The following is an 18,111-nucleotide window of genomic DNA, read 5'->3' as shown; positions in this document are numbered from 1 at the left end:
AGGTATAAAATCATAATATAGGAGCTCAATAGTCCCAATATCATACCTTACAAACACATAGGAATCAGAAGCATCACAGGACAAATTTTAGAGACAAAAAAGGCCAAAAAATAGGGCTGGCAATACCTTATTTCCTAGGAAGAAATGATTTGTGGAGCCACACCTTGAAAAGGCTTGAAGCGAGACCAAAGGGGTGATAATACACCCTAGGGCGATCCAAATGAGCCTGGTTTCAGCTCCAAAGCTGACTAGATGAGAGAGAAAATAGAAATCAAGGCTGGCGGTGAGCTTACCTGGGCCTGGTTTTGCTTATTGCAACCTTCAAGTGTCTCTTTCTTCGAAGGAAAACTTCCCTTGGTGTCTCCATGGTCTCCTTACATGCCTATCTCATGATTTCTTCAATCTTTTCACATAGAAGTCCCTTTCGTTGGACCCTTTTGTAACCTAGGGTTTCAAAGAGAAGTGAAGGAAGGAAGAGACTTGTAGCTCGACTCTCAAACTAACCGTACCGCTCGAATACCTAGTTAGAATATAAGGATGGGAAGAGAAAAAGGAAATGAGAGATTGGAGAAGAAGAAGAGGAGGAGGAAGAGGAAGAAGAAGAAGAGACGAGAATGGTGGAATGTTGTGTAGAGAGTATTTCCACTCTTAACACATATATTATTTCACCAATAGATTACAAGTAACTACAGACACCTTCCCAGGGAGGCAAAAAGGGAAAAATAAGAATTACAATATAACATGGCCAGTGACATAACTAGTTCCCAAACTACCCTCAAAGCATAATCTCTAACATCTCTAACAGTAATTGGGTACATATGCTGATAGATCGGTAATAAGGTATAAAATCTCAATTGGTTGCTCGAGGTTTCTTGCAACAATACAGGAAAGATTATGACGAGACATTTAGTCAGGTTGCCAAAATCACAACCATATGGGTATTGATGGCACTTGTCTTGCAATTTATGGACACTATGGTAGATGGATGTAAAAAATGTCTTTCTTCATGAAGAGATTGACTGTGAAATTTGCATGGAATAGCCTCAAGGGTAACAAAGCTATGTATGCAAATTACAAAAATCTTTGTATGTATTGAAGCCGGCACTTTGTGCATGGTATGGAAAGATAGTTGAATTGTTAGTTCAAAGTGGATAATCAGTTACACTTGTAGATTCAAATTTGTTCGTAAAAGCTCAAAATGGTAATATATCAATCATACTGTTTCTATAGATGACCTGATCATCACAGTAGATCATGAAAATGAAAACTATCAAATTAGGGAGAATCTATCTATATGATTTCAGATGAAGGAGCTCGAGGGGCTCAAACATTTTCTTAAACTTGAATTGATCAATTCAGAGAAGGGTTGTTCTTGTGTCATAAATAATACACAAGAAATATTTTACTAGACAACATCATGAACAACTATGAGCCTATCTCCATGCCAGTAAAGGTCAACACTAAACTAAATGTTGACGATGAAGATGGTTTGGAAGACTCGACTATGTACAAACAATTAGTAGGTTTTCTGATTTATCTGACAATGACTTGACTGATTTCACTTGTGCGGTGGGCTTAGGAATTCGTTTCATTTCATGGAGAAGCTAATGAAGCTTCATTTGGAAAGCTAATGAAGCTTCATTTGGAAGCAACTCGTCTCATTTTACTACATGTAAGGGGAACTACTAATTTTGGTCTCCAATACGGAAAAGGAGAAGCGTGCAAGCTATTTGGCTATTATGATGCTAATTATGTAGGTGGCTTAAGCATGAGAAGATCAACGACTAGATACACATTCAGTCTTGTATTAGGAGCAGTCTCTTTGTGTAGCAAGTGACAATCCATAGTATCTCTGTGAACCAGAGGCATAATATAGATCAGCAGCAACAGCATAGGAAAGCACATGGCTGATGCAATTAATGAACAATCTACGAACTATCTACATCAGCTAGTGATATATTCGGTATCACTATATTGTAATAACTTTTCTGCCATATGATTGGTAGAAAACCTAGTTTTTTATGCAAGGACCAAATATGTGGAAGTACACCATCACTCATTAGAGAAAAAGTCGTTCAAGAAAAAATTACATTGAAACCAGTAATTGATGAACAAGTTGCTGACATGTTTACGTAAGGAATTAGTTTTACCAAGCTTGTCAACCATAGAGATGAACTAGGCATGACAAGTAGACTTTGGAAAAGAAGAGTTGATGTTGAGGGGGGGAATTGAATGTAAACATTGACAGCCACTGACTATGGTCACCGTCCAAGACCATCTACCGTCTACCACCGACCAACAACCACCAATTGTGGCATGATAGTCAAGATTATCTTGTCATAAGTCTTCCGTGGAAAAATAGCAATGAGAATCTCCTAAAAACTGGACAATACCTATTGTACTTCGTAGAACATCTAGCTGTAAATCAGTTCCAATGTATTGTAGTTTATCCCCTTTTCAATAAAGATTTTTGCAGTTAACCTTCTAATGTAGAAGTAGGTTACACTAGGTAAACAACTTCCAAGATAATAAAGCTCAAGCCAATCCAAATCTGATCTCTCTAAAAGGAAAATAAGAAAAGGAAGATAATTTGATAGAGGGTTGAAAAGGGTGAAAGAAGAATTAGGGTGGGCATCTCACCCCTGAAGTTTAGGCATCTCACCTAGGGCATCTCACCCAACTGCATCCCACAGCATAACAGCATAAGTCATCTTTTTTTTTTGTTTAACTCAAATCTGTCTTCTCATTATAATTGATGAGCTTTAAATAGCCTTTCATAAGCAACCGGACAGCTGTTTGTTTCTGGGGGGAGTTCAAGCCCCTGAGATTCTAGACCAGGCCGTGAGACATCAGGCACTAGTGGAGGGAGGCTTCTCGTGCTCCAACGGGTTGGAGCAGACACGAACAACTTTAGGCTTGGCATTGCGCCGCCGACGATAGGACAAAGGGTGGTCGGGGTCGTCATAAGCAGGGAGCAACTTGGAAGTTGGGGGCCGAGACATTCAAAGAGTTGACAGACCCGTTAGGCAGGGAAGAAGGCTTAACGGAGGGGTTCTGGGTTGGGTTTGTGGAAACGGATTTGGTGGAAGGAGAAAGGCCAGGGGTGGAGATGGTGGGCTGGTTTCCAAGGGAAGGAGAAAGGGCCTGGGCCGGGCCAGAAGGAGAACAAACTAAGCCAAAGAGGTGGGCTGATCCAGTGGGGGATTTAAGTTGTGAGGGGTGAAAGCTAGATGGGCCCATTGCCAGGCCCAAGGGTCCAGGGTTCACTAGCCCAACAGTGGTAGGCGAGGAGGGGCAATAGCCCACAACCAACAAAGGGCCTTCATCATAAAAGGGGGCATGAGAGACATCGAGAGGCGCAGACGCGGGTGAGATTTCTGTTGGGTGCTCAGACTCGTCAAAGGGAGAGCCATCACCATTGGACTCACAAGCAGAGGATTCACAATCCGAGGAATCATCGTCGGAGGAGGAAGTATCTTTGGAGGCTCTATCGTCAGAGGATGGTGCAAAGGTGGAAGAGCTCTCTTCCAATGAAACAACATCTGCCGAGTCGACAACAACTTTCCAGAGGCTCAAGGGGTGGAGGGACATTGACAGCGACTAGACATGCCAAGTCGACAGTGACCTCCAAATCCTCCTGCAGCATCGAGAAGTGATTGTGACCAACAGGTAAAGAAGGATCACACTGGATCATCGGGTCCAAGAAGTCGGCAGCGGCAACTGTAGCAGCTGGTCGTGATGGTCTTTGTCGCCTAGAGAGCCGACACACTCGACTCCGAGGGGGGAGAAAAGGTCTCTGATCAGGATTGGACATAAGGGAGTGATCCCTTCTCAGAGAGGTCCCAACAGAAGCATGGTTCACATCATCGGTAGAGGTCGAGGGCCTAGGAAGGCAGACGGTGGTATCGTGACCAAAGACCTTACAGTATAGGCAATGAGGGGGTCTCCAATCGTAACAAACAGATCGCTGGACGGGAAACCCATCTCCATCATGGACCAAGATAGAGGAAGGGAGCGCTGCAGAGGCAGAAACTCCCACACAGATGTGCGCATAAGCAAGCCGATCTTTGCGACATGTGCGAACATCGAAACAAATTGGCTATCCGAGAACCAATCCCACAGTGCTCAGCCCATCAGGGCACCAGAAGTGCAGGGGAAGACCTGGCAGGGAAACCCAAAGTGGAATGGTAGAATAATCTACCCGGTTGAGAAGCAAGCGGCGATGCTAGGATCGAAGGAAGATGGGATTCCTCCCCACATGCCAAGGGCCACCCTCAAGGCAACGGACTTTGTCTCTGACATCGGAAAATTTGAACAAGAAGAATCCATGTCCATCAGAAAAGTGTCCACAGAATTTTGGAATCCGAAGGCGTCCATTGCTTAAGGAGAGAGGATTTCACCAAAAGGAACAATGGTCGCTTTCCCCAAGAAGTGGCCAACAAGCGACGAGGACCACCTAGAAGCTTCATCATCAAGCAGTCCCTCAGGTCATTTGGCAATGAGAGATTCACCTAGCATGGTAGGGGGGATAAAATGTAGGGGGAGTCCTCCAGCAGAGGGGGAGGCAAAAGTCGGAGGAGGTGAGCCCCAAGAATTTTGCTACAGGAAAGAGGGAGAGAGGGAGGGGGGAAGAGGACTCAAAAACGGTAGGAGAAGATGAAGTCAGTAGACTCCAATCCGGGGGGAGGGCCATGGCAGCTAGCCTCAGGTCAGCTCATTCCAAACCATTACCTCTCCACTTCAGCTCATTCCAAACTACGGCTGCCAGCCTCAGGTCAGCTCATTCCAAACCAGAATCTTATATTATGGTTATATAAGATATGCCCATATGGATTATAATATAAGCTAGCTAAATTCTAAAAGTTTTCTAGCGAGTAATTCTACTGAATACCTTCATACCTCAGAATCTTCTAGCAAGCAACACTGAATGTAGTTAGTGGTCTGCTACTCTATACCCAAAAAGACACAGATTGGGAAAATCCTTTAACTTCTAACTTGCTAACCAAGTAAGAGTAAATTAGAAACTAACAACTAATGATAAAAAGGAAACTAAGCTAAGTTACAAAATAGAAACTTCTTTTGACCAACAAAATAGGAAACTAACTAGCTCACAAAGAAAATAGAAAATAACTAAAAAAAGGAAACAAATCTTCCTGAGTTCCAAAGCTTAATTGCCAAGATAAAGCAAAGAAATAAAAATAGAAACTAATATCTAATATCCTAACAAGTGCTGGAAGCATCTTTCCCAAACCAGCTGTCAATATTGGACCCTAAGATACTGTTCATGTGAACAGTACCTGCGTGAACAGTGACAGCAGGTTGGCTGCTCCAATTGGAGAAAAATAAGGCTGGTTCGATGTATGAAACTGAACCAGACCTGAGCCAGAATTGGACCAGCATTGAATTGTCTTTTTGACACCTCGATCTACATCACCTTCTCTGCAACTCTTCATCTAAAGATTTTTACAATTAGCCTTCCCTATAACTCTTCATTTGTTGGATGTGGAACTCGTTACATTTCTCATTTAGTGAGACAACGATTAATTGATTAGATGTTTTGACTATAAAGGGCAACCGAGTGCGCAAGGCTCCCGCTACTGCAGGGTCTGGGAGGGGCAAATTTATGCAGCCTTAACCCCCTGCTTTGTAAGAGAGACTGTTTCCAAGTTTCGAACTTGTGACCAACATGTTGCAATAGTGCAACTTGACCATTGTGCCACAGATGTTTTGACTATGGGGGACCAGAACATTTTTCTAGGACATTAATCACTAGATTCACAACTGAGAAAGAGTCTCTTTTCATCTGTTACTCATGATTATAAACGATTCAAAGTACTTTCTAGTTTAACCTTTAGAGAAAAATGCATCTTTCAGGGTAGATGGTTGGGCCTATGTATATCATTTTCTACTAACAGCCTCATATTGACCTAATTACCTAATAATCTTGAAGTTCATTTTATATTTTTTTATAAGTGTTAAGAGGAAATTGTAGGGGTGGTAAAATTGATTGTGTAAGTTCAGAGAGTACTGTAAAGTGCAGATAGTGGAAAGCAAGCATATGGCTTATGGAGGGATGGGAGAGACATTCCAGATTAATCCAGACCACATTTTACCTTTAATATGTACTTTGTACCGTAGTTGACTTTTTAACTCCCATAATCCAAAAGAAAGACAAACAGGGGCAAGTTCTTTACACCAGTGGATGTCGATGGTAATTCTATACCAGCATTCCAAGTTATGCAATGTGGCACATTGGATAAGACTGGAATTTACTAGAGCGGATGGTAAACCCAAAAGTCTCCTGCTCACATGTCAAGTTTCAGCCCAATGGAGTATGCCAAGTGGCAAAATAAAGGAAAAATCACGACTTTGGAAAAATCTGTGTGTGGATAGAGGGTACATGATTGAATCAGATTTTGAAATTTGACGTGTGTCCAATACACACCATTACCTAGAAATCTATATGGAGAAATTACCACTACCCTCCATGTGGAAAAAAAATGTGTGCCTGTGTAGAGATACACTCTATGCCTGCTGATGTAGAGAATTCACAAAACAATGTAGACTTTTTCTTTTCTAGAATTCTGTAAGCTTGTCCATTAGACCTTTTGTGGAGCTGATTTATTATTTTGATATGGTATTTGTAAACATTTCACATTTGTTTTTTGCATTGTAATATTCTTAGTATCTGCTTGCAGCTTCACTTTTCGGGGGCGAATGTTACTGACAGCTGCTACTAATTAATCTTTTACAGTATTCGGATATTCTCCATTGCTTCTGTAGTTTGCCTGCTACTAGTTCTTCCATTGAATTATTTTGGGAAAGATATGGAACATAAGCACATGCCTTCTGAGCCACTGTCTGTATTTACCATCGGGAATGTCAAAGAAAGATCACATTGGTATGCTAGAAGTTTCCACAATGTCATCAAACTGCAGCTGTTTTCTGAGAGTTCTAATTATGATTTAAGCATGTCTATGTTCAAATGTTACTTTAAAATGCTTTAATTTTTTCAGGATGACACATACTTTTTTATGTCTACATATGATCATGGCTATATGAAAATCTTGGTGTCCTGATCCTTTGTGGCCTGATTTCATAGAGTTTCCATGATCCAATGTGTGTTTTTGACATTGGCTGGCGGTGAATGAATCTCGATTGAAACTTTTGACGGTATTGTTGATTTATACATTGATGCTGCTCTTCCCTAAAAGTTCGAGCTTTTAGGTGAAATGGTAGTGAACATGGTATCATAACAGGGAGGTGGAGTGTTCGACTATTGGGAAGTGCAAAAATTGGGGTAAGGGCCGACACTTCTTCTCCCTTGGTGCTGTGTGAAGAAATTCTGCGTGAGCTCCATGTGGAAGGACCATGGGATCTTGGTCTGCAAGTGCATTGGAGTAGTTCGAGCTTTTAGGTGAAACGGTAGCGAACAAGTAATAGTGGAATATATCCTTCAAATTTCTCTTAGAGCATGCTTTCACAATATTATTTTCATGCATTCTGAAATAGGCAGAGCACCAAATATAATTATTTAATTTAGTTATTCTTATATGGAATGACGGAAATGTATTTTATTTAGACGCAGTCACAGAGAGCTAGGCTGGTTGGGTGTTAGTTAATAGTTCTAGAATAATGATCTGTGATCCACCTAGCAAAGCTTGATTGGGTCATAGTGAATATTAAGATGGCACTTCAGGTATACAGATTAACATTCTACACCTGTGCAATTCTTATGCAAACTAGAAGGCTGAGCTGATGCATGTCCCACTCTTGCAGGGTCTTGGGAGGGGTGGATTGGAATCAATCCTAACCTTCAGCATTTTTTTTTCACCTGCTCTCAGACTCAAACTCACATCTTCATGCTGGCAGTCCAATAATAAGTGAAATTCCCTCAAACTAACATTTTTTTGTGATAAAAAATCAAAATAGAACTGACATTTTGGCCCTTCTCAAAATGTTGATTCTTGCATTATATTCCATTTTCCTAATCTTTGATATTTTTGTTTTCTTCTTGTATTTTAGATTTGGAATATTATTTTCTCTCACTGGGTTTTGCTTGTTCTTGGTTTTTTTAATTTGATTTTCCTTTTATGTGTTACCATTAACAGGCTTTGGGCCCATTGTCTTGCATTGTACATCATATCTTGTTCGGCTTGTGCTCTTCTTTACTTCGTAAGGATGCTTGCTATTTGTTCTCGAATTTTATTTTGTATTTGAAGTGATTGAATGATGCTAGAGATTTATTTTTATTGCATATGTTCTTCTTTAGGAGTACAAGAAAGTCTCTAAAATGAGGTCAGAATATATTACGCGATCTTCTTCCAGCCCGAGTCAATTTTCAGTTCTTATCCGTTCCATCCCATGTTCTCCAGAAGAATCATACAGTGATTTAGTAAGGAATTTCTTCACAAAGTATCATGCATCAAACTACCTTTCACACCGAATGGTTTATCGGTCTGGAACACTTCAGAGACTGATGGTGCGCAGTTATGAAAACTTCTATTTTATTTTCTATCTTGTTTGAAGTCTACATTAGTTGCTTATGTTATGGACTTGTGTGCTAAGTTTGTTTTCTTTCATTTATGTTACTTCTTCTGATATTCCTTGAACATCTCACTATTGTAAGCATGCCAATGAATCATGCCTGGCCATGTTTATGTCATGTTGGATTCATGCCATATCAAAATTTCCTTGACCTGAAAATTACATGAATTGGATTTTTGAGAAGCATTTAGATGGCTTTGTTTGAGAGAACATTATAGCATGACAGTCTACTGATGTATGGACCTGAGCAAAGTCATGTATTTACTGAGTGCCAATATTTGCTTTGGATCCATTGACAGTAAGTGCATAAGTTCTGCATTCCCCCCCCCCCCCCCGCCCCCCTTTATAGCTTGTTTAGAGACTACCCAGGCTTACATACGTTTTCTACAGGTTTACATGCATATATTAAACTTAAGGTAAGTACTGTGGATGACACTAGTGAGTAATGGTTTAGTGAAGGTTGAAGGTTCTGAATGCTTAGGGGAAGCAAAGTGGACATGAGTTTTGGGAGAAATACTTTGGTTTCTGACTCAAATCCGATCTTGTACACCCCCCTGTGTATTGGCCATGCATCCCCATGTATGTCGACACATGTGTACCATACTCTGACCTGTATGGCTGTACTGTGCCCTCTCCCATTACCTGGATTTTTTGAAGCACTATTTTGCCAATTTGGAGAACTCCATTTGGGCTGAAACTTTGCTCTTCCAATACTTCAATCATGCTTCATAGCAAATCCTTGCCATTGGCCCTTTGGAGATCTGATAGAGGACCGTGGGTAGGATCACATGAACCCAATTAACCTACTGATGTGGCGAGACGAGTGAACAGAAATAGAGCAAAACACACTTGAATATGAAACTGATCTGCAGAGATTAGTTGTGTTCACTAAACCAGTTCAAGAAATCCAACAAAATTCAATATAAAACCAAATTGGTGAAACATCAGGAGTTGACTGCAACCTTTAGGCATCTTAAAAATAACAACTTAGGTTATCGCTAAAAAAGAGTGGTAAAAAATCCACTATAGTTTTCAGCCGTAGCAATCCAAGGAACTCATAACAGGAAACGACGCTATGTTTTTATATATCCAATCTCAAAATTTACAATAAAAACCTGGGAGCTAGTGGCTCTTAAAACACCCTTAAGACTTGCAGTAACTTCAGCTTCTATGTGGAATGTGGACAGAAAACACATTTGCAAGATGGCTTTTATGCACCACTCGTTAGATTGTGATAGGAAAGATTTTCTTTATTTCCTTCAATCTATTCAGTTAAAATAATAAAAGTTTAAATAAAAACGAACCCCCTAAGTATTTGCTGCTATGCCCAAAGAAAAGAAGTGAGAATTGATTCCATGCTTGTCATGTGATATTATGTTTTCCCCCACCTGAATTTGCTTGTGTTGATTGAGTTGACTCCTCATTAAGTTGGGATAAGGCTTAGTTTGTTGCTGTTGTTTATTGAGTTGACTCTTCAGGACCTTTAGGATGTTTAAGGACTAAGGTTCCCTTTGGTGTCTTGACTTGGGCTTCCTTTTTCCTACCTCTTCAGCTCTGTTTGTTTCAACATAAAATATTTTCCTCGAAAATTAATCACTATCTATAAGTTATTTTATATTTTTATTCCATATATATATATATATTTTGGTTGGAGACGACAAGGATAAAGATTTGGGCATGAGTGATTGAGGGAAATAATCCGGTCATATGATGGGGGCGGAGTCCTCCATGGTTGGCAGGTGTATCTGTGATCAAGATCCCATCATTTTGGGAAACAACATCCCAAAATTTAAAACAGAAGTTCTCTTTTTTTTTTAGTTGCATTTAATTACATTGCCAGGCCAATGGTACAAGGTTTGGGCTGCCTGGGCAAACATCCAGGTTCGAATCTTGAGGGCGTCCAATTTGCACAAAATGCAAAAGGTTGGGACCAACTCACAACTAACCCCCTCCTAGGACCACCCAGCACATATGGAACCAGCATTGGGTAATGGCCTTTTTTTATATTTAATAAAATATTCTTCCCTTTTTAATCATTATGCAATTTTATATTGGCTTTTAATAAATCCGTGTAAATATTTTACATTGAAATGAATGAATCTGAAGTGCAAATATAATTGCTTATTTCATTTTTCTAAAAAATTACCCTTCCAATTTGTAGAAGCAAGATTCCACTTCCCTTTGCTCTCACCAGTGGAAAGACTTCAATCCTTTTTGAGTTGCAAATCTGAGCTCCCATTGTGTTAGAGAGAATGTCCTTGGTTTTGATCCACCATTATCAGCTAGTTATGTAATTTAATTAGGATAGGAATGACATGACACAAGTCCCATAGCCTTATATGGGTGGGGCTCATAGAAACTCTTCCATGCCAAAGGATGCTTTTGTTGGAATTTTTGTAATAGGAGTTATGTTAAGTTTTCCTAATTTGTATTTCCTTTTATTTCTCTTTCACCTTTGTTAGAATAAGGATTAGTGTGCCGCAGGGGCACATTGGGGTTTTCTCCTCTCCACTAACCCTAATTAGAGTGAGGCAGTTAGATGCAGGTATAATTGTAAATGCGTTATTTATTTTGTTTTGTACTCCTATCATGACTCTATCATGATAGTCATAACTCCTATCATGACTCTATCATGATAGTCATGACTTCTATCATGACTATCATGATTATATGTTATAAATAGGGGACTAGTGTGATTAGTTAAGACACATAAGCATTCTCCCATTATTTATGTTAACATGGTATCAGAGCCTAATTTCTGATCTAGGTTTTCAGTTTCTAAGCAGACCTTCACCTCCTCTTCTATTACCTTTGTTAGTCTCCATCTTATCCTACCTTTGTCCCATTAACGTACCATAGGGCAGCACTAATGAGGTGATTCCTATGAATCTAGTGGTGGTCTTATACCCTACATCATGAACTAAAACATCAAAAACCCTTGCAAGAAAATTTGGGTTCTTCACCTTTGTGATTTTTTACTCTTCTATTTTATGGAGTGTGGTTTCTTCTTCTTTAAGGAACACATCTCTACCGCTTGAAGATCAAGATCTACACAATCGAGTTGTGTAAAAAAAAAAAAAAAAAAAAAACGTTTTCCTCTAAAACCCTGACAAAATCAATTTTTGGGACTCCCTCCTTAGAATTGGTTGAATTTTTTAGGAGATCATCATCACCATTACAGAGGATATCGTCCAGACTTGTGGCCCCATCTGCCAACTCTATATCAAATTTCCCATCTTCTTTGATAATTAGTTGCTTCTCTTAACAGTTTTTCATCAAGTCTGATATTATTTGGAGTACCTCACTACCCTTACTGGGCAATTTGATCCAAATATAAACACTTTTTGACGGTTAATTTTGAAGATTTAGTATCTCTCTTTCTTATTGTCGATTTTTTACTAGTTAAATCATGTCTGAAGTAACTTCTTTGACCTCTAGGTTTAATGGACAAACTCGTAATCATGGTTTAAAGCATCAATACGCATCATGCAGTATCAATCGAAACATATTTGTATCGGCCCTTACCGATAAGATGTTATTGATACAATATATGGAATTTTTTAAATCCTGTTGTATCGATATGTATCCTACAATACATATCGATACGCGCCAATACGCCACCGATATGATACGATACACATCAATACCATACGATACGCACCGATAGGTACCGATACTCTATGAAAAATTAAAAATTGAGGTGAAATGTAAATTTCGGTATGTATCAATAAGTATCGGTGGGTATCGATATGTACCGCCCGATACATACTGATAAGGTGCACTACGGTCATATAATGGTCAAGATGGGTTATTTTTCATTAAAAAAACAATATTTTTAGAGGTTTTTGTTCCAAAGTTGCTTCCAACCATTTTTTCTCTCTAACTAAAGTGGAAATCAAGGTTGGGAACAAGGATTTTACATTTATGGGACAATTACATACCTTGGATTCTCAGTGTGGTACTCTCACTTTAGTGTTTATGCATAATACATGTTATATATAGCTTTTTTTAACTATTTTTATTCAAAAGTATATAAAAAAAGTGTTTCCTCTCCATTTAATTGCATATCTTTAGCGTATCTCCTATATGATACGATACCCTCCGATACGTATCTTAATTTTGGCTGACCGATATGGCGATCGAAACCGATACTTTAATCCTTGGTCGTAATGACTACATGCCTTTTGGGGACTAGCTCTATGAAATTGGATGGAACTTATTACCTTGTCTGGTCCTGATCTACATATTACTGTTGCTGGTAGAGGTCTCACTAGATACATTACAAGGAAATTGAAGACATCCTCTGATGAGGGTACCCCTCAGGATAAATGGGTCACTAATGACTTCTTGGTAATGTCTCACTTGATTGGTTCTATTCATCAATCTATTTCTAGAGGATTTTTGCATTAGATACTACTTCTCAGATTTGGTCTGTTGCCAAGGAAACTTATGGGCAACTAGGGAATGATGCTCAGGTATTTGAACTTCCCAAGAAGGTTCGTACCACTTCCCAACAGGAACTCTCTGTGTTCAAATATTATGTAGAACTTCAAACTTTATGGTATGAACTGCACCATTTTGCAGATTATCATCCCAAAAATGTTGAAGGCAGTACTGCTTACACAAAAAATGTGGACAAAATTAGGGTGTATGATTTGTTGGCAGGCTTAAATGTGGAGTATGATCAAATTCGTGTTCAGATACTTAGAAAATCTCCCTTCCCTACTCTGGAACAGTCCTTTGCTATGGTTTATTTGGAGGAATGTTGCCATATCTCGATGCTACATACTCCTACTGAAAAATCAGCTCCACAGATTGGTCCACTATTACCTTTGAAGGAGCAAATCGAACTGGTGGTTCTACCAAGGAGATTGTTAAATGTGAACACTGCCACAAACCATACCATACTAAGGCCAACTGTTGGAAGCTTCATGGAAAACTTGCTGATTTTGAGGCAAAGCGTGCTCGAGGTTGATCCAAAATTAAAGCCCATCGGGCTGAGACTGTGGACACTCCCCTTGCAGCTGATATTGACTCTCCTAAAAGGAACTTCAGGCTTTCAGACGTATGTTTAAGGCTTCCAATTCTTCAACTCCTGCCAATTTAGTCCCTTCAGGCTTCAATTTTGCTCACTCAGGTATATTATTTGGTGGTCATTGTGCATCAGTCGTCTCCACTCCTTGGATCATTATCTCCGGTGCCGCTGATCATATGACCGGTTCCTCCAGTTTATTTCACCACTAATCACCCACCTCAGGCAGAGATAAAGTTAGGGCAGTAGATGGCACCCTATCATCTATCTCGAAAATGGTTATATTAAGTGTTCTATACTTCTATACCTTTGTTTTCAGTTTTGCATATCCCTAATTTTACTCATAATTTTCCATTAATAGTATTACTAAGGACTAGGGGTGTCGAACCCTAAATCGAATCGATAAAACCGGCCGGACCGAACCAATAATAGCCCAGACCAAACCGAACTGAAGCCTTATTAGTTCGGTTTTGGTTTGGAGTAACCCCAAAACCAAATTGAACCGCATCGAAAATCGGATGAACCCAAAACCAAACCGAAACCTGTTCAAAACCCGGACTAAAACCAAAACCAAACCGATAAGGAACCGAAACACTCCAAAATTTGTTAAAAAAACCAAAAGTTGCATAGTTTTGTATACATTTGTATGGAAAGTCGAATCCAAACTAAACCAAAAACCGAAACCAATCCGATTATAAACTGATTTAAGAAACTGAAGACAAACCGAAACCAAACTGCACCGAAACCGGAATTTTCTTATTGGTTTAGTTTCGGTTTCATCCTTCCCACACCTAATCCGTCTCAAACTGGACCCAAACTGAGCCGAACCGACCCATTGACACCCCTACTGAGGATCTAAACCGTAAAGTAACCTTTCTTCTTCCCATTGCATTTTCTAAGATCTGGAAGCGGGGAAGACGATTGGATGTGGTAAGGTGCAGGGTGGTCTTTATTTGCTTAATGATGGTTATCTCCCTACTGCTGTAGCATCAACAACTCCTCATCAGCTACACTCTGCTTCTTCTGAATTGACTCAATGGCACTGTCGTTTGGGACACCCACCAATTGAGACCTTATCTCTTTTATTTTCGCATTTAGTTAAATCATATACTAGGGATGAACTCTTTTGTGAGGCCTATACTCTGGCTAAACAGACTCGTTCTAGTTATTTACCTTTAAATAAAAGCTCTTCTATTTTTCATTTGGTTCACTCTGATGTATGGGGTCCATCTCGCCAGACATTTATTTATGGGAAAAGGTGGTTTGTGTCCTTTATTGAGTGTCAACTTAGAACTACTTAGATTTACGTGATGCAACACAAAAGTGAAGTGTTCGGTTGTTTTCAGCGGTTCAATAAAATGATTCAGACTCAGTTCAATGCAACTGTGAAAGTTCTGCGTACAGATAATGGAAAAGAGTATATGGAGGGTCAATTTAAAAAATACCTAGCTGATCATATGATTCTTCATCAGACAAGTTGGGTTGACACTCTTGGTCCGAATGGGGTGACTGAACGCAAGAATAGGCAGTTGTTGGATATTGCTTAAGCCATGAAGTTTGCTAGACAGTGATGCTGTCCTTATGACATCCTACCTAACCAATCATATGCCAACTCGTGTCTTCAACTCTTGAACTCTTGTTGAGGTTCTTCAAGGGACTACATCCTTCCTGGTTCCTCTAAAGACTTTTTGGTGTGTCTGTTATACTAGGGAACATCATTCACCAAGAAAATTGGAACCTTGAAGTACGAAGTGTATCTTTTTGTGTTACTCTCCTACACAGAAAGGATACAAGTGTTACCATCCTCTTACCCAGCGTACAATAGTAACAATGGATGTTTTTTATGAATCTGTTGGTTACTACTCATCGTCACCTCTTCAGGGGGAGTTTGGAGTTACTAGTGAAGAAGAGATGACTCTGAATCTGTTTACTCCATCAGTATACCCATCATCATTACCTCAAGATCCTCGTTCTCCATAAGATAGTGAAGGGGCAGACCTATTGTTCCAACTCAGTGGGAGATGCCTCCAGTTCAGAGAACCATTGGTGAATTCCAGAGACAAATTGATGACTCCACTCTTCAAGTTTATAGTAGGGGACACACCAGAAATAAACAACTTTAGACCATCACCACAACTACAATGCCTTTCTACATTCCTTCGCCAACCCTAGATCCAGAACCGACTGAGCCTTATACTTAAGTTATAATCTCTCCTTTTGATCATCCTATTGTCCTTAGAAAAGGCACTAGGAGCTGTACTCAACACCCTATATCTCACATTGTTTCATATGATTCCCTTTCTCCCTCTTATCGTGCCTTTGTGTCTTCTCTTTCATCTACTTGTGTCCCCAAGAATTGGCAGGAAGCTCTTGTAGAAAAAAATGGAAGGTTGTAATGAGGAAGAAATGGATGCCTTAAAAAGGAATGCTACATGGGAACTTGTGACTCTTCCACTGGGAAAAAACCTGTTGGCTGCAAGTGGGTGTTTGTGGTAAAACAGAAGATCGATGGTTTTGTTGACAAATACAAGGCAGAGCTTATGGCTAAAGGGTTCACTTAGACTTATGGAATCGACTACCAAGAGACATTTGCACCAATTTCTAAGTCGACCTCTGTGCTAGTGCTACTCTCATATGCTGTGAACCTAGGATGGGAACTCCAATAATTTGATGTAAAGAATGCTTTCCTCCGTGGAGAGCTCGATGAGGAAGTTTGTATGGAAATTCCACCAGGTTTCTCTAACACAAGAACTCAAGGCAAGGTCTGTAAGTTGAAACGTACTCTTTATGGTTTGAAGCAGTCACCTAGAACATGGTTTGGAAGATTTCACAAGGCTATGACATTTGTGGGTTATGAGCAGAGTAATGCTGACCACACAATGTTCATAAAGAGGTCTGGTGAAAAAGTTATTATATTCATTGTCTATATGGATGACATTGTGGTAACAAAAAATGATAGCACTGAGATTGATCATCTCAAAGGTTTTCTGGGCAAAGAATTAGAGATAAAAGGATCTTGGAAAGTTAAGGTACTTTCTTGTAGTTGAAGTTGTCAGGTCCTTAAAAGGCATCTTTTTCTCTCAAAGGAACTACATCCTTGATCTACTGTCCGAGACAGGTATATTGGGTTGTCATCCTTCTGATATTCCTATGGAAGCCAGTAGTCGGCTCAAGGAAAATGAGGGTGAACTAGTTGACAAAGACCTCTTCCAACGGTTGGTAGGAAAACTGATATATCTCTCACATACACGACCTGACATTATTGTGCCTGTAAGTTAGGTCAGCCAATTTATGGATGATCCCTATTCCTCTCATATGGAAGCTCTTATGCTTATCTTATGATACTCGAAGTCAACTCTAGGAAAAAGGGATCCTTTTATTTCCTCATGATCACCTCCGAGTTGAAGCTTATACAGATGCTGATTGGGCTGGCTCACCTGACAGAAAGTCTATCTTTGGTTATTGTACCTTTATAGGAGGGAATTTTGTCACTTGACGCAGCAAGAAGCTGAATGTGGTGGTAGATCTAGTGCTGAAGCAGAATTTCGTGCCATGACACAGGGGATTTGTGAGTTACTATGGTTGCCTACACTTTTGGATGATATTGGTGTACCTGTTCGTCTTCCTATGATGCTTTACTGTGACAACAAGGTTGCTATTAGTATTGCTCATAATCCAATACAATATGACCGAACCAAACATATGGAGATTGATAAACACTTCATCAAAGAGAAGTTGGATGCTAGTTTCTTTTGTGTTCCTTTTGTGAAGTCTGGTGATCAACTAGCTGATGTGTTCACTAAAGGACTGGTTGGAAAGCTATTCCATCCTAGTTTAGTTAAGTTGGGCATGTGTGACATCTATGCACCAACTTGAGGGGAAGTGTTAGAATAAGGATTAGTGTGTCGTAGGGGAACATTGGGGTTTTCCGCCCTCCACCGACCCTTATTAGAGTGGGGCGGCTGGATGAGGGGTATAATTGTAAATGCCTTATTTATTCTGTTTTGTATTTCTATTATGCCTCTATCATGATAGTCATAACTCCTATCATGACTCTATCATGATTTTATATTATAAATAGGGGACTTGTGCGATCAGTCAAGTATTCTCCCATTCTTTCTCTTAACAACCTCCCTTAGGGAGGAATATGTAATTCCTTAACGTATTAGTTGAAACTAATATAGGTGAGATGAGCAAAGAGCTCACTCACATTTTGTTCCATCTCATTTCCTCTTCTCTCATCATCTCTCCTTCTTCCTTTCTCTTCTCTATCTTCTTTCTTCATCTCTAACCCTACCATTCCTTATTTCTAACTTGGTATCAGAGCTGTACAAGGGTTTGAGAATCGATTAAGCATCCTTGTTCCATTCTTTAAGTCTCTCTTGGAACCCTAGAAGCAAAGGGGTCCATTAGAGGATATACTATGTAAAAATGTATACAAGAAGACCTAATGGAGTTCTAGAATTCACTTGAAGATACTTGGAGGGAGCTAAAAGGATCACAAGGACCGTTCGAAGTCCAAACTGAGAAGA

The 18,111-nt window shown here is 39.7% G+C and overlaps 1 protein-coding gene across 4 annotated transcripts in view; it reads left to right on the top strand.

The window, feature by feature from the left end:
* The window catches only part of LOC122069984 (CSC1-like protein RXW8), a 132,943-nt gene that overhangs the window by 30,577 nt on the left and 84,255 nt on the right, over nucleotides 1-18,111 (top strand). For 2 of the 4 annotated variants that reach the window (XM_042634088.1, XM_042634104.1), the window contains exons 3-5: nucleotides 6,755-6,901; nucleotides 8,112-8,175; nucleotides 8,273-8,482. In XM_042634088.1, coding sequence (XP_042490022.1) covers nucleotides 6,755-6,901; nucleotides 8,112-8,175; nucleotides 8,273-8,482 — 421 coding nt within the window. Of the gene's footprint in view, nucleotides 1-6,698; nucleotides 6,902-8,111; nucleotides 8,176-8,272; nucleotides 8,483-18,111 lie in introns of all 4 variants that reach the window. The other 2 variants (XM_042634095.1, XM_042634093.1) reach the window with 2 other exon arrangements.

The sequence above is a fragment of the Macadamia integrifolia genome, chromosome 2, assembly GCF_013358625.1.
Source record: "Macadamia integrifolia cultivar HAES 741 chromosome 2, SCU_Mint_v3, whole genome shotgun sequence".
NCBI classification, from domain to species: Eukaryota; Viridiplantae; Streptophyta; class Magnoliopsida; order Proteales; family Proteaceae; genus Macadamia; species Macadamia integrifolia.
This window is presented reverse-complemented; position numbering and strand designations above follow the sequence as displayed.